The 23106-nt window shown below is 64.4% G+C and overlaps 4 protein-coding genes across 4 annotated transcripts; 3 read left to right on the forward strand and 1 right to left on the reverse strand.

Annotated features, from left to right (window-relative positions):
- Positions 1 to 59: 59 nt before the first annotated feature.
- Positions 60 to 9109, forward strand: CHLRE_01g004350v5 (uncharacterized protein). The gene is made up of 20 exons (XM_043058168.1): positions 60 to 328; positions 881 to 947; positions 1204 to 1377; positions 1724 to 1849; positions 2030 to 2098; positions 2374 to 2484; positions 2605 to 2700; positions 3278 to 3352; positions 3569 to 3673; positions 3973 to 4037; positions 4245 to 4374; positions 4655 to 4750; positions 4905 to 4964; positions 5204 to 5325; positions 5602 to 5722; positions 5999 to 6118; positions 6286 to 6363; positions 6764 to 6928; positions 7172 to 7294; positions 7489 to 9109. The coding sequence occupies exons 1-20, from the start codon at positions 114 to 116 to the stop codon at positions 8050 to 8052; spliced, it is 2682 nt and encodes an 893-aa protein (XP_042928082.1). The 5' UTR covers positions 60 to 113; the 3' UTR covers positions 8053 to 9109.
- A 1710-nt stretch (positions 9110 to 10819) lies between these two features.
- On the forward strand, positions 10820 to 12471 carry CHLRE_01g004400v5 (uncharacterized protein). Its single transcript, XM_001702084.2, has 4 exons — positions 10820 to 11303; positions 11415 to 11446; positions 11547 to 11634; positions 11757 to 12471. Exons 1-4 carry the CDS (start codon positions 11124 to 11126, stop codon positions 11886 to 11888), a joined length of 432 nt encoding a protein of 143 aa, XP_001702136.1. The 5' UTR covers positions 10820 to 11123; the 3' UTR covers positions 11889 to 12471.
- A 2-nt stretch (positions 12472 to 12473) lies between these two features.
- Positions 12474 to 15861, reverse strand: CHLRE_01g004450v5 (uncharacterized protein). Its single transcript, XM_001702060.2, has 10 exons — positions 15763 to 15861; positions 15611 to 15668; positions 15226 to 15365; positions 14990 to 15039; positions 14662 to 14705; positions 14441 to 14543; positions 14072 to 14175; positions 13823 to 13919; positions 13324 to 13490; positions 12474 to 13060 (listed from the first exon to the last, which is right to left on the reverse strand). Exons 2-10 carry the CDS (start codon positions 15650 to 15652, stop codon positions 12995 to 12997), a joined length of 813 nt encoding a protein of 270 aa, XP_001702112.2. The 5' UTR covers positions 15653 to 15668; positions 15763 to 15861; the 3' UTR covers positions 12474 to 12994.
- Positions 15862 to 15999: 138 nt separating this feature from the next.
- Positions 16000 to 22937, forward strand: CHLRE_01g004500v5 (uncharacterized protein). The gene is made up of 12 exons (XM_001702083.2): positions 16000 to 16133; positions 16223 to 16314; positions 16551 to 16810; positions 17056 to 17164; positions 18938 to 19078; positions 19605 to 19679; positions 19914 to 20037; positions 20464 to 20564; positions 20785 to 20920; positions 21184 to 21281; positions 21710 to 21868; positions 22118 to 22937. The coding sequence occupies exons 1-12, from the start codon at positions 16103 to 16105 to the stop codon at positions 22253 to 22255; spliced, it is 1464 nt and encodes a 487-aa protein (XP_001702135.1). The 5' UTR covers positions 16000 to 16102; the 3' UTR covers positions 22256 to 22937.
- The last annotated feature ends 169 nt before the right edge of the window (positions 22938 to 23106 follow it).

Consider the following 23106-nt stretch of genomic DNA (forward strand, 5'->3'; position numbering starts at 1 on the left):
TGGGCGCACGGGGCTGCATGTCGATTCAACCAAACCCTCACTGCGTTTTCACACCCGCGCTGCAACCTCTAGCCAGATCTAGCAAGGCACGCTCACGAAGGGCCTCTTGAAAAATGCCGACCGCTCAATCGGTTATGTTAGCGATACATTGCAAGAAGACGGAGACTGTGGACATCAAAACACCGCTGCTGACTTATATAAGGGCAACGTACTCGGACAGGGAAGCAGACGATGCAGCGGATGACCTGGAGAAGGTGCAGACCCTTCGTGCGGAAGTGGCGCAAGGGCAAAGCGGGGCGCAGCCGGGCGTGCGCGATACGCTGAGCAAGTAAGTAGCCAGAAGACGTCACAAAGCGCTTGGAAGGGACTGGCGCGGGCCCGAAAGTGCAGCTAGGGATTTCGTCCGGGGCTGCCAGCAGCTGCTGCCGTGCCCATATGCGTACACACCGGATTGCTGCTTCTGCGCTTCGTCTGTATCACCCATCAATGCTGGATCATATGTCGGGGAGGGAGCGGGAGGGGCAAGAGGGGCGCAGGAAGACCGGGCTTTGGCGGAAAGGGGTGGCAGAGCCGCGGTCTGACGGGGTAGGGGCAAGGGGTGTATACGAAAGGCACGCTCCCGCCTCCCCTTCGCGCTCTGCATCTGCCTTTGCCATCATTCTTGCAGGCTTGTGACGTATAGATAGCATGTGCAGCTTCCACACCGCCACGTGGCGGGGCCCGCACCTGGCAACTGGGTGGCTGCGTGCAACATCCGGCAAACAACAGCCGCGCGAAGCACAGGCGCCTCCCGCACAACTGCCCGCCCCCTTACCTGCCATGACATACGCTGTGCCTGCTGCACCCCGTCTTTCCACCGCGCATGCTTTTGATTGCTCAGGTACTACCGTTATCTAAACGCCATTGAGACGCGCTTCCCCATCGGCAAGGAAAAGAGCCAGGCGCAGGTGCGGGGGCCGCTGGGGCGGGAGCTGAAGGGTCGGGGCCACAGGGTCACACGCGGCACGGCAGTTATGTCCGGCATGCACGGGCACACAGTCATAGATCAGATGTCCGTGGGCCTGGGTTGGTTGTGATGAGTGCACTCCGCGAGGGCATGGGCTGGCCACTGCGCCCTCCCGCCCGCCGCCACCATACCACCCGCTGTGACCCGCGCTCCGCCTCCGCAACGCCCACTCCGCACCCGACTCCGAATTCCCACAGGTGTCCTTCGCCTGGTTCGACGCGTTCCGCCCCTCCCGGCGTGTGGCCCAGAACAACATCCACTATGAGAAGGCCGCGCTGCTGTTTAACCTGGGCGCGCTGGCCTCACAGCAGGGCCTGCAGAGCGACCGCACCAGCGGCGATGGCCTCACCGCCGCCTGCAAGCTGTTTCAGGTGCGGGTTCAAGGAGTGGAGGCGGGGAAAGGTGGCGGCAGGACTGGTTTTTTTGGGGGGGGGCACGCGTGTGCGGGAGGGAGGGAGGGAGAGCTTGCGGTGTTGGTCCAGCACCTGCCAGTAGCTAGACCTGGAGGCAACGCGGTGGTGCGGCGAGGATGGCTCAGTGCCAGCATTGTTGGAGCCATGGAGGGAGGCGTGTGCAAATGTGCGAACGGCCTTGCATGCGAATCCAATGCTCTCAGTAAAGGGTTCCTGTCGCTAGGAAGGACACTTGGGGGGTACGCGCACCTAACCCCTCCACCTGCCGCCGGCCGCCGGCCATCTTCGCGCTAACGATCCGCAGGAGGCGTGCGGCACGTTCCAGCTGATGCGCGAGGTGGAGAGCGCCAAGACGGAGAGCCCGCGGCCGCTGGACATCAGCCTGGAGTGCGGCACGCTGCTGGAGAAGCTGATGCTCACACAGGCGCAGGTGCGGGAGCGGGCGCGGGTGCGGTGATGCGTGGGTTGCGGATGCCGAGTTGTGTGGGTTGCGGTGGGGTTGGGGCGGGTAGCGTTGCTTGTTGGAAGGGGTTGCAGGGCAGGCTGCTGGACGCTGCGTGTGTCTCTGCCCACCCGTTGCGCTGCCCGCCACCGCTGCCGTACACTGCAGGAGTGTGTGTACCACAAGGCGGTGATCGACAAGAAGAGCCCCAACGTGCTGGCGCGCCTGGCCAAGCAGGTTGGTTGGAAGAAGGCGGAGAGCGTCCCCACGGGGAAGAGCGGTCTGCGTGGGATTGCCAGCACGTGGTTTGCGAGGATCCATTGGCTTTTGACGGTGGAGTGCGGAATGGGCGCTGGCTCCGCCACCCTCTCAGCCAGCCGCGGCCGTCCACTCTCGCACAAACACTACGCGCGCGCTTGACAGTATTGACCACATGCAAACAAAACCCCGTCTCCCAACCGGTCAACATCATCTCGATACAATTGGTCATGCATGGAATGTCCCGCCCCCAGGCCGGCACCATGTACGAGGAGGTGGAGCGGCTGTTCAACGGCGCGGCGCTGGCCAACTACTTCGACAAGAGCTGGGGGCAGCACGTCAGCCTCAAGGCCAGCATCTACCAGGTGTGTGCGCGTGTGGAAGGTGGGCGGGCGGTGAGGCGCCGGGGCGGTGAATGCGATAGGCCGGGGCCTGCAGGGAAATGACTGCTTCATGCTGTACGCCATTGTTGCTGCGGCCGCCAGGTGGAGGAGCTGATCCAGGCCAGCCGCCAGCACCGGCTGGACGACAAGGTCAACAACGAGATCGCGGTGCTCAAGGAGGCCTTTGCGCGCCTGCAGGTGAGGGGAACGGGTGGGCGTTTTGGAGGGCACAAGAAAATGGAAGACGCGTGGATGAGTGTGCGTATGGGGTGTGTGGAAATGTCAGCTGCAAGCCCTTGCTCGGGGCGACACAAAGGGTTTAGGCGCTGACGGACTGGGCGCGGTTGCGAGGTGCGCACGCACGCCGGTTCCCAGGATTGGGCGGGCGCTTGGACTTAGCGGCCAGGAGTAGCGACGCGGAGCTAGGAATCGTAGGAGTGCCTGGGCCTCACGGTACCGTGAGCACATGCATGGGTTTGCACCCTTGAGAGCGTGTGGACACTAATCCCCCTCGAGGTTAGAGTAGCGGGGGTTGCGCGATTTCCGGTTGGTAAGACCGGCGGCTCACCGCAGCAGGTATGCGAGGTAACTTCAGGTAACATCCGTAAACCGTCGCTTTGCTGCATCGCATACACTGTCTTTGCGCAATGTTTTCCTTGTGCTTTTTAACACGCCGGTTCGCGGCGCCACCGCCTGTACCGCAGTCTCCTTCCGCCTGAACTCCTCCCTCTCCCCCCCCCCGCCCACACCCCATGTCTTCGCTCCTCCCATGTAGAACACCCGCCGCATTGCCAAGGCCATCGGCCAGGAGATGCTGGACAGCGTTAACAAAACGCAGGAGCTGGTCCAGGTACGGGCGGTGGCAATATCCGATATGGCGTATGACGTCTTTCGGGTGGAATCGTGCAGGCTGGGGCGGCCATGCTGCGGCCGTGGGCGACCACGGCAGCCGCTCCTTGAAATGCCGCTGCTCAACCAAGTACCCGTGCCGCACACCTGCTGCTGCCGCTCTGCCGCTGAGCCCCTCCCATGTCCCGTCCCCCGCCTCCCTCCCCGCCCTGCCCAGGCCCTGCTGGCCAAGGCCGAGAAGGACAACAACTCCATCTACCTGATGAAGGTGCCCGCCTTCGCCGACCTGCCGCTCACCACCGGGGCGCTGCTGGTCAAGCCGGTGAGGGCTGGGGCGAGCGGCTGGGGCGGGCGGCGGGGGCGGGCGGCGGGGGCGGGCGGCGGGGGCGGGCGGCGGGGGCGGGCGGCGGGGGCGGGCGGCGGGGGCTGCCGCTGGGACTGGCGCCGAAGACCTGTGCGGGCGGCTGCTTGGCATTGCGAGCTAGTGGCTTTTGATGCAGGTGCACCACCGCCCGCAATCGTCATTCTTGCTTGCCTGCCTGTCCATCACCGTCATCGCCCAAGCAGCTTCACCTGCACCACCCCCTTGCCATGCCCCTGTCGCACCCGCGCTGCTGCCAGGTTGCGCCCACCAACCTGGAGGGCACGCCCGAGCACCTGTTCAGCGGCCTGGTGCCCGACAACAGGTAGGGCGGGCGGTGGGCCGGCGGCCGAACTGGACGGACGGACGGAAGCGGTGCCCAGGCCCCCGGCCCAGAAACTACCGGTATCCATCGGTGTCCACCGCGACGGCTTGTCAACTTGCTTCGCCTCCCGAAGCCCGAACCTCTCCCCTCACCGCCCCGCCCGCACCATCCCGCTCCCCTTCTTCCCTCCCGCCCCTCCGCCTGCAGCGCCCGCGCGCTGTCCAAGTACACGGACATGGTGGACGACCTCATCCGCCGCCAGCTGGACCGACTGGCGGGCGCCACAGACACCGCGCGCATCAAGCTGCGCGAGTGGGAGCTGCCCGACACGCTGCAGGTGGGGCTGGGAGCCGGGGCCTGGGTCGAGGTGGGGTATTGGGGGGCGGGGGCGGGGGCGGGGGCGGGGGCGGGGGCGGGGGCGGGGGCGGGGGCGGGCGCGGGGGCGGGCGCGGAAAGGCTGGCTGGGGGCTCAATCAGGTTTGCCCTGTTGCCGAGCTAGTAGCCGCAATCCATCCGCTAAGACTTCCCGCACCATGTTTGTTGATTCATCATGTTGATTAACGTTGATTCATCACCCCCATCGGCGCTATGTCGTGCCTGCCGATGGTTACATGCAGGCGCTTGAGACGCGCACATCGGCGGCGCTTCCGGACGCGCTGAGCCGCGAGCTGCAGGAGATCGAGGGCATTGGCGGCGTGAACCACCTCAAGGGGGTGAGGACGGAGTAGGCTGTGCTAGCGGGCGGGGAAGAGGGGCGGCTGGGGCGGCGGCGGCATTTTGGCCGGGGCTGTGTGCGGGGAGACGCTGCGCCTGTTCGTCGTCCACGACGTCTGAGACCGTGTTCTGACCCCCCACCCCTACTTACAGATCCTGGCTGAGATCGGCGAGCTGCGGCGCGAGGTGGACGACGACCTGATTGCGGCGCAGGTGCGGGCGGAGGCGGGCTGTGCGGGCTACTCTTTGTATGCGCTAGGTTGGGTCGAGCGGTTTAGCGGGCAGGGGCAGAAAGGTTATCATACTTTATAGCACATGCCTGCCCTCGCCCACACGCCTGCCGTCCGCACATCGCGTGCACGGCCTTCGTGTTGCCCAATTCCTAGCGCCGTCTGGACACGTGCCGCCCTCAACACACGCAAACCACACCTGCAAACCACGCCTTTCCGCAGAACTCGCTGGACTCGGACGCGCGCGCCGACGCCGAGGCGCGCGCCAAGCACGGCGACAAGTGGCGCGCACAGCCGGCCGCCACCGCGGCCAAGCCCTACTGGGACCGCATCCAGCAGTACCGGTGAGCGCGGTGCGGCTGTGTGGTGGAGCACTGCTGGTCGCCATCGCGCAGCGACACCATCCTCCTTGCCAACCTTACGGGTTTCATCATGGCCGTAAACATGCAGGTTTTCCTTGTTCCACTCACCTGGCGGCCCCGCCTCGCCCCCTCCCCCGCAAGATGGTCTACCGTCTACCACTTCCTTAACTAATCATGAATGTAATCCCCTGTTTGGTTGAGTTTGGGCTGGTAATTACAAACCCCCACACTCCCCGCCCACCGCTCACACACGCGCAGCACCGCCATGCAGAAGGCGGGCGACAGCGACCAGGGCGTGCTCAAGCGCCTGGCCGACAACGAGGCGGCCTTCGCGGCGCTGGGCGTGGAGGCGGCGGCGGCGCAGATGCCGCGACTGCAGGTGGGCGGAGGGACGGGCACGTGGGGGAATGTTTCAGCCGTCCATGGAAGACAGGAGTCGGCAAGCGCACACGTGTGAATTGTCCACGTGTAACGGGCACGGCGGCTGGCACAGCATGGAAGGGGACGAAATGCGAAAGCAGTAGGAATGCACAAATGGCGAGCGAGGAGCAGGTGTACGCTCGTAGAGCCGTACACAAGTTGCTTCCTTGCCTGACCGCGAGTCCTGCCGGCCGCCGCCTCTCCACATGGGCTCTCCTGATGCCCGCTGTCTCAGGCGCCCATGGTGAGCACGGGCCCCGAGGACCCGGTGGCGGTGGTGGCGGGCCTGCGCCGCAACTTGGACGCGCTGCAGAGCCTGGCCAACGAGCGCGGCGGCATGGAGGAGGCGCTCAAGGTGCGGGGCGTGCGGGATGTGCTAGTGCAGGGGAGGGGGCCGGAGTTGCTTTTATCCAGGATGTATATCTAGGGTGTAAAGCACGCATCGCAACATGCCGGGACCGTGTTCGTGCTGGACGCGTGGACTTACCCAGACGCACACGCCTGACGCCTCTCTTCTCACAGGAGCTGAAGAACCGGGACAACATCCTGCAAAAGGTCATGGCCACCAACCCCACGAACCACGACGCGCTGTTCCGCGAGGTGCGACACCGGGCCGCACCGCCGCCGGCCCTGGGGGGCTCCGCGAGATGGGAGGGCGGTTGTAGATATCAGCCCAAACTAAAGCGAACCCCATGCAAAAGAGCGATGAGGGGAGGGCGGGGACAATTGAGTGGCACTCGACAGTGCCGCCGGGGGAGGGGGGGCGCCAGCGGGCCGTGGGCATGCGTGGGGGAGTTGTCCGCGTACTACAGCACCCGATGTGCGCAATCAGCTTTGATTCGTGGGTCGCTACCGTTCGGCAGCCCAACCCTCTGCCTCGCACTGCTAAAGCCAATCTATTGGTTAGTTGCCCCCCTCCCCCAAAATTTCCGACCGTCTACCGATACCATTTTCTTAGCTGATCATGATTGTAACCCCCGCGGCACGATGCCATACGCAGGAGATCAAGAAGTACGACAGCCTGGTGGCGGACGTGGACAAGAACCTGGCGGCGCAGGACGCGCTGCTGGCGGCCACCGGCGGCGCCAACGCCTCCTTCCGCACCCTGTTCGACGTCACCGGCTGGCGCAGCGCCTGCGAGGCGGCGGCGGCGGGAGTGCGCGAGGTGCGCCGGGCGGGGGCGGAGGCTTTCAATCCCACGTAGACCCGGGGTTGCAGGGCACGTCGTAGCGCGCTCTTACAGGCCGGACCGCATTGTTAGCCACAGAGTACGGCAGGCATTTTGCATGTGCTCCTACACCTGGGCATTGGCACCATGGCAGCAACGACTCACTCTGTCCCACGCCCCTTACCCTCCCTTCCACGCCCCTTGCTCTCGCTCCCACGCCCCCTCCCGCCGCCCCAACAGACGGTGCGGCAGTACCGTGAGCTGCTGGACCACTGCAGTGAGGGCCTGCGCTTCTACCTGGGCATGAGCGAGGTGGTGCGCAAGGCCAAGCAGGAGGCCGCGGACTTTGCCTTCACTCGCCAGGTGGGCTCGTGGATCTCCCTGGAGGCGCAGGAGGAGGGAGGGCGCGGCAGGAGCAGCTGGTGGCCTCGCGCCGCCAACCCCACTTGATTACTAGTTTAGTTGTTGAGCCGTGTTGGCCTTTGTTTGGGCTTTGTTGAGCCTTGATGAGCCCGCGAAATATATCCGTTGCCTCTCTGCACACAACGCACACACAGGTCCAGCGGGACGAGCTGAACCAGGAGGTCGACCGGCGGGCGGCGCAGGAGGACGCAGACAAGTTGGCGGCGCGCATGGCGGCGGCAGGGCTGCGCTCTGGGGCCGCACCGCCGCCGCCGCCCGCGGCTTACCCCGCAGCACCGCCGCCGCCCGCGCACGCGCAGCACCCGCAGCAGCACATGCAGCAGCACCCAGGCAGCTACTCGCAACCCGCGCCGCCGCCGCCGGGCCACCACGGCGCGCCGCCGCCGCCCGTATACGCGCCGCCACCGGCGCCCGCAGCTCCGCCGCCGCCGCCCCACGGGCACTACAACTACGCTGCGCCACCACCGCCTCAGCACGGCTACGCCGCTCCGCCGCCCCAGCCGCCCTCGGGCGGGTATGGGCAGGCGCCGCCGCCGCCCCCTAGCGGCTACGGGCAGGCTCCTTACGGGTACCCAGGGTACGGGCAGCAGGCGCCTCCGCCGCCTCCACCGCCGCAGTATGGCGCACCTTACGGCGCACCACCGCCTCAGCAGCCGTACCCTTACGGCGCACCGCAGCAGCCGTATTACCAGCAGTAAGCCGCTGCAACCGGTGAAATTGGTGTGTCAGGGACTAGTGTTCAGTTCTGGGGCTTGCGGCACTCTCGAGGAAAGTGGTGCGGCTTGAGCGGACCTGGGTGGGCGGTGAAGCGGACTGCTGGAGTGCTGTACGACCTGGTGCACACTGCATGGCGGGAATTATGGATGTGCAGGGGTGCATGGGTTTCATATCAGGCAGTTCAGGCTGACAAGGGAGTCTGCCCGTCAGTACAGTAGTGTGCAGACGCAGGCATTAAGTACATGGGGTTAGCTGAGGTAGCTGAGGGCATGCAAGGAAAGCACAGGGTTGGGGAGGCGGGCATTTGGGGGGGGGGGGGGTGGCCGCAAACATCAACATTGGCGTACCCGTATGGGCGTTGTGCGTTGAGTTGCAATCACATTAGCCACTGTGTAGCGCGTTGGAAACGAATGAAGGTCAGCGCTGCTGTAGGTGCCCGTTGCCCAGTCAACTTGGCTTGGGGCAGTCAGAAGACAGACATAGTTGTGGTGAGTGTAGGATGCAATCAGCGTCACCGCTGCTGCTTGCTGGCATGACAAGCACACGCGCATTGTGTTTGTGGAGGTGGGGTGGCTGTTCGGAAGACGTGCATGTATGCGCTGCGCTACTGCTTTGTGTGTGTGTGTGGACGCAGTGGCAAGGATGCCCGTGGCCTACACAAGGCAGTGGAGGACAGGGAAGGCGCCAAATGGGATGGCGGGACGAGGTTTGCATTCCGAGCATCAGGCACCACTAACAGTCCATGCCTGCGGCAGCTGGCAGTGCAGTGAATGTGACTGGCTGTAAACTGGCCCCGCGGAAAGGTGAAAAACAGCATCATGATCACATGTGTATACGGTACATGATAAGATGGACCCCCGCCCGTCAGCTTTGTGCTGCGGCGCCGCTGCACGTCCATGTCGCCGCCGTGTTGCGCCTCCTCACGCGCGAGTAGATTGAGGCAGCCCTGGCGGGTAGCGGCTCGGTGGCGCAGGAAGGCTTGTCGGGGCCCTTGACTAGAGCCCTCATCGACGTTCTGCGCTGTAACAGTAACACGACCAGCCGCGCACTCATGCCCTGCCGTTGCAAATTGTTTTCCATCTGCTAAGGTCTGGGAATCAGCTGCATCCTACGGGACTTCAACGACCTGCCTTAACACTGTCCCATCGCACACTCATCGACTTCGGCGCTGCCGCACAACCGCCGCCAACACCTTCACGACGCAGATTGCATACATCAGCCAAGCCATGTAGCTTCTGGGAGTCCGGCGGCTGTGTGCGCTGCGTGCGCTGCGTGGCGCCTGCTGAACAGGGCGGCGCGTTGGTCCTTGTCAACGTTGAGGAACCCTGAGGATGCTGCTGCCCGCCGCGGCTCGGAGGCAGAGGCATTGGCACAAGGCACGCACGGCGTGCAGCGTGGCGGGACACCCACTAATGAACCTCATGCTCACCGTGCGTGCAGCCCTGATTCTGGCCCTTGAAGCGGAAGCGGCGGCACGGAGGCTCTGGCTGTGGTGTCCAGCAGCGGTGCGGCGCTGACTCTGTCGTGGGCGGCGGCGTTGCAGGTGTTTCGGGGCTTGCTGGGGGCCACAGCAGCCCCTGGCGGCAGCTTCAATGGGTAAGCGGCCGTGCCTGTGCCCGTGTCTGCGTACGTCGACTCGGTGCCCGTCACCACAGCACTCGCTGCCGCTGCGACTGCCGCCCCCGCCACCTTCGCCGCGGCGGTCGTGTCACCTGCTGCCGTTGCCGCCAGCGGCGCCGTCACCGTCAACGTCAACGTCGCCGTCGCCGCCAACGGCGGCAATCATACAGCTGGCGCCGACAGCGGCGGCAGCGCGCTGCGGACCCTGCGTCTACCGCCGGGAGAGCAGCAGCGCAAGCGCACCTCTGCAGACATGATGTACGCACCGTACGGGCCTGCATGCAGCGCCAGCGCCTGCCCCGATGGCGTTGGCGTGAAGGCGGCCCGGGAGGCGGGTGGCATGGCTGCTGTCGGCCATTGGGCCGGAGCTGTCTGCGCACCGTCTGTGCGGGGCGGCATGGGCGGCGAGGAACATCAACTGCACACAATCCTTGTGCGCCGGTGCCGCCGCCTCACGTGCCCAACGGCCGGCAGGCTTCGCCAGCAGCAAGAGTCTGCGCAGCTGCGGTTATTGTCAGAGCTCAGTGCTGCACACACTTGGCTCTGAGCAGTTCCGTGTACCGCTCTTCTTTCGCCCTGGACTGTTGTGCTGCTGCGCAGGCGGTGTCAGGCAAGGCACATCACACTGCCGCATGGGACCCGGCGGCATGCACGGGAACTGGGGGCACGGCTACGAGCCGGGGTGTACGACTTGCTAACTTCGGCGCTGGTATGGGCTCGGGGTGATACGGGGACCTGTGGTAATTATCTTAAACACTCTGATCTGTGTTACTGTTTGGCGTACGGCTGCGGTGAGTGCTGCCAGGTGCTGCCCCACCGGGACATGAGGTGGACACTTTGCATGGCAGCTTATCTTCAGGGGCCGCCTACTGCCCCCGCCAGCGTGTTTCAGGGGGTTCCTGAAGTGCCATTGCGTAGTCATAGCCATTGAAAAGTGTAAGCCGTATCCGGTGAGATCGTGACCAGGCGAGGACATCAAGGTTGCTTGGGCGGGGGATGCCGGCCTCGCGTGCTACTGCCCGGACTACAGCCTTACTGCGCCTCACGCAGCAGGACAAGGCGGGCTTTGGAATGGCTAATGCCATTGGTTAGCTTTTGATCTATGTGAATTCGAGAGATACGCTATAAGTGGCCCCGCCGAGCGTATTCAATTTGTGAATTTGGCCCCCGGATTCAAGAGCTGGCGCGCAAACACGCATATTAGATATGATTCAGCCATACATGCATTACTTGTGAATTTGCCCAGGCGCAGCGCAGGCCCATCCGTCCCGTTGACCCCATGCCGTTGACCGTGCGCTTGGAGGACCAACAAACGCCGCGCAACCATAGTCCTGACCGCCACACTGACCCGCTCACAGATATAATATATGACCACACTGACGCTGTAACGAATTCACCTAATATTACCTCTGCTAGCCCCTGCTTCTTCACCATGGATTCGCCGCTTGAAGTTTATGTCGTGCCCATCATTCTGACGGTGCTTACGCTAATTACGCTTGCACTAGTGCTCAGTGTGCGCGGAAAGCCCAAGCACAAGTCGAAGGAGGTTGAGGCGCTGCTGAAGGACCAGGTGGAGAGCTCGGAGCCCGCTGGCACCGTATACCTGTCCGATGTAAGTTGCTAGAAACAACGTGTAATATTTGCGCTTTGGGGAGCACCGACTGTGTTTCAGCCGACGCCCGCCCAGCCGAGTGTTGACCGCGACCATAACCTCCGCGCACAGGGCGAGGGCCATGTCGTTCGCCGCTCCACAAGGTCGGTCTACTTATGTAAAGAAATATGCACGGGCGACAATTGTTGATGTCGCCGCAAGCGCACATGCCAACGCGTTGCTCCATTCTTCCATTCTTCGCAGGGCTCGCAAGCCTGTGACTCCGACTCCCGGTTACGTGTCCAGCGCAACTCCTCGCACCACCCGGAAAACTGCCCAGGCTGAGCCTGAGGTGAGCTGGCCACACCGCCCGCCGCTTCCCCGGCGTGGTGCCGACTCGCCAAACCCGTTGGCCCTGCTGTGGCTTTGAGGCTGACCTCCGAACCACCTGTGACCCGTCCTCATGAATTGCAGGCCAAGACTCCTGCGGCAACTCCTCGCCGCAGCACCCGCGCGGCTGCGCCCAAGGTTGTTGAGCCGGAGGTGGTATCGGAGGAGGAGCCCCCCAGCCCCAAGATCCGCTCCCGCCGCACCCCGCGCGCGTAAGCCCCCACCGCGCAACCACCTACATCGGGGTGGCAGCATATGTCGGATAGGCAAGCAGGCAGCAGCGGCCTGCAGGTGGATGACCAGGGGCACAACAGAATGCATGAGGGCAGCACACCTCGTGCAGACTTGAAGCCACGCCGGCGCACTGTGTGCCTCCCGCAACAAAAGACCTAGCAAATGCATGGTTTGCTGCGTGTCGGGCTGGGCCTCTTGTGACCTGTATGAATGGCCGCCCCCGCTCTGCAAAGAGCGTTACGATGTCGTATTTGCATTGGCAAATGCGGCTGGGCGGCACGGACCTTGACATTGACTCCTTGACTTTAGATGACAATCAACCACATGTGACATGCTGATTCGTAACCGAGGTGGGGGATAGCGCAATGTGACGTGCTGATTCGTAACCTAGGTGGGCACTTGAGGCCGGAACTGCGTGACTCTAATTGGCACATGATGTCATAGGCAGACGGAGTGCCGACCCTGGCCTGGCTTCCAGCGCATGCACTACATGCACGCCGGAAGACCACTTCGCTGGTCATGACAAGAGAGCGCCGTGATGGTTACCTATGCGACTTGTGTGTGTGTGTGTGGGGGGGGGGGGGTTGGGGAGCCTGTTCCTCGTAGTGAGGCAACATGAGCTTTGTGTGCTTGGACTCCGTGCAAGTGTCTAACACTCGCACTTGGTGGCTGACGGCCACTGTCAATGCTACTGGACCTGCCGGCGCATGCATTCAGGCGCCGTCCATGTTTCCTAGCCCCGGACTACCCTAGCTCCTAGAAGTGGCATCGGCATCTCGTTGAGAGACGACCAATTGTCCCGTAACTGCAGCTTGTAATTCACTCTCAGGCTCCAGCAACCCGTCAAAATCTGGTGTCCCAACACTACAGCACAGGGACTTTGCTCTACCTTGGCACAGCAACAGTGTTCGCCACAGTGCCCTGCGTATCGCCGCATAATGATACCTGGCAACCCCAGCTACATCCCGCTCAACAACTACAACCGCTTTCAGCCCTACCAAAACAACAGCGCACACCTAAAGGCTTAAGCAGGAGAGGGCCAGCCCAAGTACAGCTGTAACGCCCAGCCCAGCTTCGTCACAGGACGATCACAGCAGCGCCAGGGTGGGGAAATCGCCCAGCAGCTCGTCCTTGCTGTAGCTGTCACCCTCGGCCTGGAGCGGTGTGGGCGGTTCCGAAGATTCGGGGAGGGCGCAGGCACGACGAGCAGGCGAGCGGATGGATATCCGGGGCAGAGACGGCGGGGAGGTCGGGCAGGCACGGCTCTGCGCCTCTGCAGCAAAGGGACCTCCACCAGTCCACCACCCAAGCCCAGCAAAGCAGCCCAAGTTAACCAGAACAGCCACACGCCATGTGAGCGTGCCTCCCGTACAGCCATGCCCCTTAAGCCCCTCTCTCGCCCCCGGCCGCCCCTCACCTGCGGCGTCCACAGCAGCTCAAAGGCCAGCAGTGTGTCGGGCGAGGCGGAGCCCAGCAGCGTGAGCGCCTTCTTCAGGTCGGCGGCGGAGTTGACCTTGGGCAGCTTGAACTTGCCCTCCACCGCCACCACCAGCGTGCAGCACAGCCACGTGTCCAGGCCCACGTCTGTGTGTGTGTGTGTGTGTGGGGGGGGGGGGGTGGGTATGTGGGTGTGTGGGTGTGTGGGTGTGTGGGTGTGTGTGCGTGTGTGGGTGTGGGTGTGTGGGTGGGTATGCGTTGTAGGCGGCTGGAGGCCGGGTACTGGGGTAGCATGTTCATGCAAAGGTAACCCCGATTCCGACCAGACCCCGACACCTGTCCACAGGATGGTGGCGGTGCGTGGTGTGTTCCCCGCACCCGGTCCTCCTTTGTCCCCTCGCGACGCCATCCCGTGACTTCGCCTCTGAGCAAGCCCTGCTGCTGTGCTCCCTGCCGCTCGCCGCCTCCGCACCGCTCACCGGGGCTGCTAGACACATCCAGAGCCCGCGTGCGGCGGCGGCCGTCCACGTTGGAGAACGTCTCCTCTTTGAACTTGCTGCGCTCCTCCAGGGACACCTAGTAGATAAGAAGGCAGTGAGGAACTTATGGCGGCGTGCCACACTAGCAAAGCATCATAATCCGCACGCGCCTTCTCCCACCACCCATTTGCCCACCCACAGGATACACGCACACACCGGCAAAGCTACTGCGCTCGCGCCCCCCCCCACCTGGTTGAACTTCTGCTCGCACTCGTCCAGGTTGTCGTACACCTTGCCGGCCGTGGCCGCGTACGAGATGTACTCCATGTTGCGGAGCAGCTTGGTCACCGTGTCTGCCAGGTGAGATGAGGCCGAGTGAGCTTATGGAGGGGCCCCGGCTGACAGGAAAGCTGCGAAGTGTCCACTCACATGCAACATAATCCACCGGCTCCCAGCCCCTCCCCTTGGCTAGCAGCTTGCGGTGCCGCCCAGCACAACCTGGGCTTCGTTCTGGTATCCCCCCTCCCCCTCCCGTGGAGCTCGCACTGCATTTCTGGGTTGGGCGACGATTCCTGGTCTCTTGGGACCTCTCGGGCACGTACCCCCTCTCGCCCTCACCCTGCAGGATGTAGTGCAGCCCCTCCTCGTCCTCCGTGTCGAACTGCTCGGACAGGCGCTCCAGGTCCTTCTGCCACTTCTTCACGTCGCCGAACATGCCCACCTGCAGCACCGCGCAAGAGGTTGTGGTACACGGTTGTGGAGCAGTCCAGATTAAGACCCGGTCCGGTGGTGGCGAGTGTCACGCAGGCAGCTGTCATTTATATTGTACAACAGCTCACCTGCACCTTCATGACCGTGTAGTTCTCCTCATAGTCCTCGTCATCTGCATTTCGCGGGAAGCCGGTTTATTTCGGTTAGCTTAAATGCAACTAAAGTGCCAATCCGGCGCTATCCCGCGCACGGATCATGCTAGCCGTGGTGTGCTGGTGACAGCGCTGCGGACGCGCCGTGATCCATGACTCCGATCATTACGGTGCTCAAAATTATCGACCCCCAACTTCATAAGGCCGCCAGCAGCCCAGCAGGCTCTCGCCGATCCAACTAAGCGCGGGGTGAGGCGCGAGCCGTGCTACTGCCCAACGACGTGCCGCTGCGGTCGCAACTCACCACCGCCAAAGCCGAAGAAGTACACCGAAGGCCGAGCAACGGCCTCGGTCCTGCGAAAGTTGCGGCATGAAGGTACGAAGGCATGGGGTACGATGCAGGGCTGCTGCCGTCGGCATGCGCATCAGCAACTGTGAAGTCAGGCTGACGTCTCAATTGGGCACATAGCGTACAGCAGTTTGCCCATGGCGTGCGTAACTTTCAGTAAGGCAACACCAAAGCCTCCCGTAGTCACTTACTGGATGGACTGGCCGCGGCGACCGCTGTGGGCAGGGCGGGAAGCGCAGACCGCAGCGGGGCCCGCGGAGGCAGAGTCGCACGGCTTAAAGGCGCGGGCGGCGGAACGCGCGCTCACAGCCGGCGTGGACAGCAGGCGGGCCTGTCGGTAGCGCGGGACCGGTACGATGTGCTATGTTTCAGAGTTGCTTGGTGTGATTCGGATGGCGCGCTGTGGTCACCGGCATTGACATAGCCGCGACGGAGGGTGGAAACACAGGGCCGGAGGTCTGGCGGCCACACAGCTGTCACAGCGGTCTGTCTGCGCTGTACCAGCGGATGGCCCCTCGCGTCCCTGTCGATCTGCACCAAGCCATCCATCGCGCCCCTCCGTGCAACACACCTCACCTGCTGCTTGCAAACAACGCCGTTCTTCTGGGCCAGCATCATCTTCCAGCGATGGATTCTGTGCGAGCACCGCAACGAGCAGTACAGGCCGGTTTAGTGGTGACGGTTGTGACACAACATGGGTATAGCTGTGATGACGTGCGGGAGCCTACCGACAATGTGAGCGGCGAGCAAAGTCGGAGATGTGTGTGCGGCAAAGTGAGCGTGCGTCGTCGACGGCACTGTGGGTCGGTGTTGGTAGCCACTACAAGTATAGATCGCACATGTGTAGCTAGTGTCTTGATGGGGAGCTTGTGTGTTCGGCGACGGTGCCATTGCCCCCATCGCCGGTCGCTGGGCGCCTCAGGCCGATGTTTAGCAGACTTCCCCTAACTTGGTTACCTCTTACTTCAGCAGCATTAGCTGTTATTGAGGGGCCCCAGCGCCATCTCAAACCCAACGTGACCGAACACACACACCAACCTTCTTTTTCTTTTACGCCGCTGAGCAACAATGTCTCTGCAGGCCACCATGAACGCGCCTTGTGAGTGTTTATCTTTAACTTACTGTAGCTGCAAGTAGAAAGGCGGTGATCGATGCTTAGCACTGATGTCTGTGTTTTCTTCTGTGCAGGCGCGACGGGCCGTGTTGCCCGCCGCTCCGTCAAGGTTTCGGCCATCTCTGCTCCCCCGACGCCCGCGCGTGCCCCCTCGTCGACCGGCTCGGTGGGTGCGGCGGCCGGGGACTTCGTGGGCATGCCCCCAGGCCACGTTGTGCAGCTTCCTGGCCTCCGTGGACGCGGGAATTCATCTGAAACTTCATTGTTTCAGGATGGACTCGCGCAGCTGAGCGACGCATAGGACCCTTTGTGTCGCGACGTGTGTGCGTGCAGCAAGTCGCGGTCGGTTCTTGTCGCGGGCTAGCGCCCTAAAATCCCATCGCCCGCCCCATCCTCCCGCAGGTTAAGCGTGCGATGACCATGACCGAGAAGATCCTGGCGAACCACTCGGACAACTCCGCTGTGAAGCCGGGTGACAACATCTGGACGAAGGTCGATAAGCTGATGACCCACGACGTGTGCGGCCCGGGCACCTTCGGCATCTTCCAGAAGGAGTTCGGCCCGAACGCCAAGGTCTGGGACAACGAGCGTGTGGTCATCATCCCCGACCACTACATCTTCACCTCGGACGCCCGCGCCAACCGCAACGTGGACATCCTGCGGTGAGCGCAGCAAACCGGGCGGCATCTGGGACAAGGGAGTGGACGGGAGGGGCGCTGGATGGGGGGAGGCAAGAACTGCTGGGAAAATCCAGGGCTGGGGGGCCTGGAAGCCGCGGCCTGGGGCATTGCAGGCAACCAGCCTAGGCACCTCTTCCGCGGTGCAGCCCGCGTTCCCCTACCGCTCACCCACACGCCCCATGAGCAATTCCGCGACCGCCCCTGCCCACTGAAACACGCGCGCGCAGTGAGGTGGCCGGCAAGTACAACATCAAGTACTTTTACGACATCACTGACCGCTCCAACTTCAAGGCCAACCCGGACTACAAGGGCGTGTGCCACGTGGCGCTGGCGCAGGTGCAGGCCGAGGCAGGGATAAGGGGAACGAGGGGATGTACTGGCCTCCAAACACCAGGGGCTTAGTTGACCTTTCTGGCTGTCTAGTGGACAATGGAGGGGCAAGGGAAGGGAAGGACGGGACCGCTGCAGCGGTATTCATGGGAGCGCCGGGCTGCTGTCATAAGGAGAGCTGCATGGACGCCGTGCCAGTCACTGGGAGGAGCGGAGGGGACAGCATCTGCCAAGCCACCAGAGGCTTCGGCGGAGGCGACGACCGCTGCGGTGAGAGCTCTGACGCTAGCAAGCTCTGGCGGCGACACAGCTGTGCAGCGGCGCCTGGGTGTGGCAGTCAACAGCAGAGCAGCAGCCATGGCGGCGTGACGGGTGGGCGCTGGCAGCGCAGTTGTGGACAGCGGCATGGGGGCACCGGCTTTTGGCGGGGTCTCAAGCGGCTAATCCCAGCAGCGGTGCAGGCTCCGGAACCTACGTGGCGCGAGGACGGAGCGGCAGGCATCCGTGGGCGGCCGTGGCCGTGGCCGTGGCCGTGGCCGTAGGCGGAGCCGTGGTCGTGGCACGAGGCAGGGGCAGCAAGCGCCAAGGGTCGGCGGCACGGGCGATGGGGCGGCACCAATGCCGCGGCGCTGGCGGCGGGGTCCCTACAGCCGTGGAGTCGTGCCCTGTGCCGGGAGTCCGCTGCTCTGTCACCGGCCGCTGTGGTGCTGAGCAGGCCTGACAGCGGTAACAGCGGCAGCGGCAGCGGCAGGCGCAGGCGCAGCATTGGCGTCTCAAGGCGCCGTCACAGCGCTGGTGGCCATGCGGCGCGGATGGCCCCAGGTGTCTGCATGACGTCCCAGCTCTGCGCCTGGGCGCTGCGGCGGGCGGGCCCTGGCAGGGCTGGGGCTGGCGCCAGGGAGGTGTCGTGTTGCAGGCAGAAGCAGCCGCGGCCCGCCAAGGCACAGGGGCGGCCAATGGGGGTGCTCTGGACTCGGGCCGGGCGGAGCGGCTGTGGCCGGCTAGCGGCTTGACACGCGGCATCTTGTTCACGGGTACAGCAGCGGACGCACGCGTGTGCATGATCCCCCGGAGTCTTGAGATGCAGGCTTGGCGGAGGCAGGGCCATGAGGCGTGCTCAGCCTCGTGATGGCGGAAGTGCAGGAGGGAGGGAGGGAGGGAAGGAAGGGCGGCAGGCTGCAGGCGGCCGCTGGCACCTGCACAGCGGCCGCCGCTGCCAGAGCGGCAGGGATTCAGGCAGGAGCCAGCAGGCGCGCGCGGTGTCGCGGGGAGCTGCCGGGTGTTTCGAGTGCTGCCGGGACGGCCGCGGGCTCCCCGCCGCAAGGGAGGCGCAAACGCAGGCGCTGGTGCAGGCGCTGGCCCTGCCAGGGGGCGGGCTGCGGCGGGCTGCGGTTGGCGGCTGCAGCTGGGCTGCTGCCAGCGGCGGATGGGCGGGGCCGGGGAGGCGGAGGACGGGGGGAGGGAGACACAGCTGCAGCGGAGGACACAGCGGCAGGGAGCCAGCAGCGCGGACAGCCCGGGCTGAGCCGAGGGTCTCCTCCCCCACATCTCAGCTCCAGCCGCTCCACATCATGCCAGGCGCCGCCACAGCACCCCCATCCACCCCGCAGCACTCCATACAATGGCTGTCGCACGGGATGGTGGAAACAACCCCAACCCCCACGCCATCTCACCTGCCGTGCGGCCACTAACCCTTGCACCGCTCCCGCGCCCACACCCGGACCCTCAATCGCACCCGCACCCTCAACCGCACCCTCACCCTCATCCGCACCCGCGCAGGAGGGCCACTGCAAGCCCGGCGAGGTGCTGTTCGGCACTGACAGCCACACCTGCAACGCCGGCGCGTTCGGCCAGTTCGCCACGGGTGTGGGCAACACCGACGCCGGCTTCATCCTGGGCACCGGCAAGCTGCTGATCAAGGTGAGGGTGTGTGTGTGGGGGGGGGGCGGGGGTGGAGGGAAGGGGGGGGTGGAGGGAAGGAGGGTGGAGGGGTGTGTTGCTTAAAAGCCAGGGGGGAAGCCAGGGCGTGGGGACAGAGGTTGAAAGGGAAGGGGGAATGCCTGGATTGCAGAGGGGTTTAGGCGTTCATTAGGGGGGGTGTTAGTTGACTCCAATCCCAGCTAAGTACGACCCCGAACAAGCGCGGGGGGGGGGGCGGGGCAGGTGGGGGCACGAGGTCGGAAGGGTGCTGGCGGCTTCAGGGTAGGAGCGTTTGGGAGGGCGACTGGAGTCACCGGATGAAGTAGAAGGAGGAACGGGGCGGGGGCTTGGGCACGGGGCGGGGGCTGGGACGGCTGCATACGTGGTCGCCGGAGGGGGTTGGTGGCGGCTCTCGACAGCCTGTTGGCGGCAAAGCTTGCAGGGCTGAACAACGCGTGTTTCGATGCCTCACGGGACGCACCCGTTCTCCTCTCCTCACAGCCGCCTCTCCCCCACCCACGCGCAGGTTCCCCCGACCATGCGCTTCATCATGGACGGCGAGATGCCCGAGTACCTGCTGGCCAAGGACCTCATCCTGCAGGTTCGTGGTGTTGTGTGGGGTGCTGTGTGTGTGTGTGGGTGGGGGGGGGGGGTAAACGAGGTTAAGGCAGTGCAAACAGGGTAAGAGCAACGGGAACAGCACCGGGGGCGGTTCTATGTCTTTTGGGGGCAACCTGGGGGGGACTGTGGATGCGTGCGCCAACGAAGGAACCAGCAAAGCAACCAACTAAGCAACACTCTCACGCTCCCTCTCACCTCCTCCTCCCCACCCCAGATCATTGGCGAGATCTCGGTGGCGGGCGCCACCTACAAGGCCATGGAGTTCGCCGGCAGCGCCATTGAGGGCATGAACATGGACGAGCGCATGACCATCTGCAACATGGTGGTGGAGGCGGGAGGTGAGAGGCGGGTGGGGAGGGTGGGGTGGGGTGGGGTGGGAGGGGGTCGGCGGCGCAAGGTGGAAGGGCAGGGGAGGCCCGGGGTAGGCCCGGCGGGGGGGGGGGTTGCAAGTAAGGCATTGGTGGCGGGGGTAGAGGGGCGGGGGGGGGGGGGCGGGGACTGGGCACGGGGGAAGGCGGCAGGGGAGGGCGGCAGCGGAGGCGGTGGGCAGAGGAGGAGGGGGGCAGACTCACAATGAAGACACTCAAACCGGGCGGGTGGGGGGTGGGGAAGGGGCCTGGCATTACAACACGCGTGGTGCTTGCGACCAGCAGGCTAGGCGCAGGAGCCTTTTGCGGTGCCCCTCCAACGTACCTGGGGTATACTTTGCTTCCCTCACTGACGCAAACCCCTCTCCCCTACTGTTTGTGTCTGCTCCCCCCCAGGCAAGAACGGCGTGATCGCGCCTGACCAGACCACCTTCGACTACGTCAAGGCGCGCACGCAGGAGGCTTTCGAGCCCGTGTACAGCGACGGCGCCGCCAGCGTGAGTGCGGGAGGGCGTGAGTGCGTGGGCCCAGAAGGCCTCCATCGGGGGCATCCGTGGGGGCATCCGTGGGCATGGTGGGCGTTGGGCGTTGGCAGAGCGGAGTGCGGAGAGGACGGGCAAGACAAACGTACTTGTGCAAGCGTTGCTGGAAAGTGGGAGGCGAGGCGAGTCGTCCTGCCAACATCTCACACGCGCCCCCGCCCCGTGTGCCGTGCAGTACATTGCTGACTACAAGTGGGACGTGTCCAAGCTGGAGCCGCTGGTGGCCGCGCCCCACTCGCCCGACAACCGCAAGACCGCGCGCGAGTGCTCCGACGTCAAGATCGACCGCGTGTACATCGGCAGCTGCACGGGTGAGCCCCGTTTGCGCATATCTTTGTTTTTCAGGGGGTGGGCCGGCAGATGGATGGGGAGGAGTGCGCGGCGGTGCCACGGAGCAGGCTCATTGGCCACAGACAGTCATTAACACGACCGGGCGGTCAGGCAAAGGGCTGTAAGCCTGTGACCAGTGTCCCCTTCCGCCCTTTCCTCCCCGCCAACCGCCAACCGCTCACCCTGCAACCCCTGCAACCCCCTCTTCCGCGTGTGCTCCCCCTCTCCTCCTCAACACACACAGGCGGCAAGACCGAGGACTTCATCTCGGCCGCCAAGCTGTTTTACCGCGCCAAGCGCCAGGTCAAGGTGCCCACCTACCTGGTGCCAGCCACCCAGAAGGTGAGGCGCAGGCCTTTTTTTGGGGGGGGGGGCTGTAGACACCAGCCCAAAGTAAACCAAACCAAGCTAAACTAGCGGAGCACAGGCAGAGGCGACAGGTCTCAGGGCAGAGGAGGGAGGGGCACAAAGCCGCAGGCGGAGGAAGCAGGCACGCAGGGGCAGGGACAGGGCAGGGGCAGGCACGCCAGGGCAGACAGGCAAGTGCGGGGCTACCGTACCAGGACCGCACTGAATTGGAGGCGCAGGATGCAGGGCCATACGTTCAAGCAAGCAGGCGGCGTTGCCGTCGATGCCGTGCGCCACAACGATACGTACAGGGCAGGACAGGCGATGCCTGGCACGCCGCCAGCACCAACCCACACCCACCATGATTGAACGACCTAACGGCGGCGCTCCCTGTGCTCACGCATGGCGGTGGCCGCACACAGGTGTGGGCGGACGTGTACACCATGCCCGTGCCCGGCTGCGACGGCAAGACCGCCGCCGAGATCTTCGAGGAGAGCGGCTGCATCACCCCCGCCGCGCCCTCCTGCGCCGCCTGCCTGGGCGGGCCGCGCGACACCTTCGCGCGCATGAACGAGCCCGAGGTGAGCACCCCCAGTGTGCAGGCAGGGGCGGAGTGGGCTGTGGGATTTCCATCGTCCTGTTGTTTTCCGGGTGTCAGCCTGCCTCAGGCTGGGGCGCGTCTGTGGCCCCAAGTGGCAGCCAGCCAGCGTGCCAAGCCTTGTGACCTCAACCGGCTCCCGGCGTCCTTAGTCCATGCAACCAATCTCTTCTCACTCACCATACCCCCCTGCCGCCGCTGCCGCTGGCCCTCCGCCGCATGTGGCCGCCAGGTGTGCGTGTCCACCACCAACCGCAACTTCCCCGGCCGCATGGGCCACAAGGAGGGCCAGATCTACCTGGCCTCGCCCTACACCGCCGCCGCCTCCGCCCTCAAGGGCTTCGTGTGCGACCCCCGCGAGTACATGTAAGCGCACGCCGCTTCAATGCGTGGCGTGCTAGCAGTGCGGTGCGCTGGCAACGGCAGCACACACTGCATATGTGTGGGAGGGAGCAGAGGGTTGGGAGCTGCCGGTGCGGAACATGGGCCACGTGTCGCGTTGGTCGTGGTCGAGCGCTAGGCAAGGAGGAGATGCGTTGCAGATGCTGGCAGCAGCAGGAGCAGGCGCAGGCGGAGGCGGAGGCGGAGGCGGAGACGGAGACGGAGACGGAGACGGAGACATGGGGAGGCGGGAGGGCGGCCTCTGGGTGCGAGGGGATCGAGGTCAGGCTGCTGCCGTGCGTGCTGTGCGCTGCGCTAGGACGCAGTGAGTGGGTTGGTGCGAGCGTTGGCGTGCCGAGTGCATGAAGGCAGGAGTGACGTCGCTAATATGCGGCGGGAAGCAGGGATTGGATTCCCCGGTTTAGGGCACGACGAAACGGACCCAACGGACCCAGTGTACGGTGCATGCGAAGGGGTCCGTTCCCTTCCGTTCGTTGAGTCGTGGTAGCCTGTGGTCGGAGCTGGGTGTGGAGCGGAGGCTGTGTGTAACAGTCCGTTTGATGCTTTGACCGTTTCTTTGCATGGGGTGTGCACCTGGTGAGGGGAGCGCTGCTCACTCCAAGCGGGGCAGCAAGACCGAGGAACACGCCGTGCTAAGCCCCAACCAACCGCACCTCCCTCGACCGCAGCCCCGTAAGAAGATCATATTTGGGGCATTCAATTTCTTTACTAGTGCAACATAATGCGCCGTCCATGAGTAGCCGCACACCGGCGCATGCTGGCAAACCTTCGAGGTTCGCGCTCCAGCAGCAACCGCAGTTACACAGCTTTTCCAGCACT

Source organism: Chlamydomonas reinhardtii, chromosome 1 (assembly GCF_000002595.2).
Source record: "Chlamydomonas reinhardtii strain CC-503 cw92 mt+ chromosome 1, whole genome shotgun sequence".
NCBI classification, from domain to species: Eukaryota; Viridiplantae; Chlorophyta; class Chlorophyceae; order Chlamydomonadales; family Chlamydomonadaceae; genus Chlamydomonas; species Chlamydomonas reinhardtii.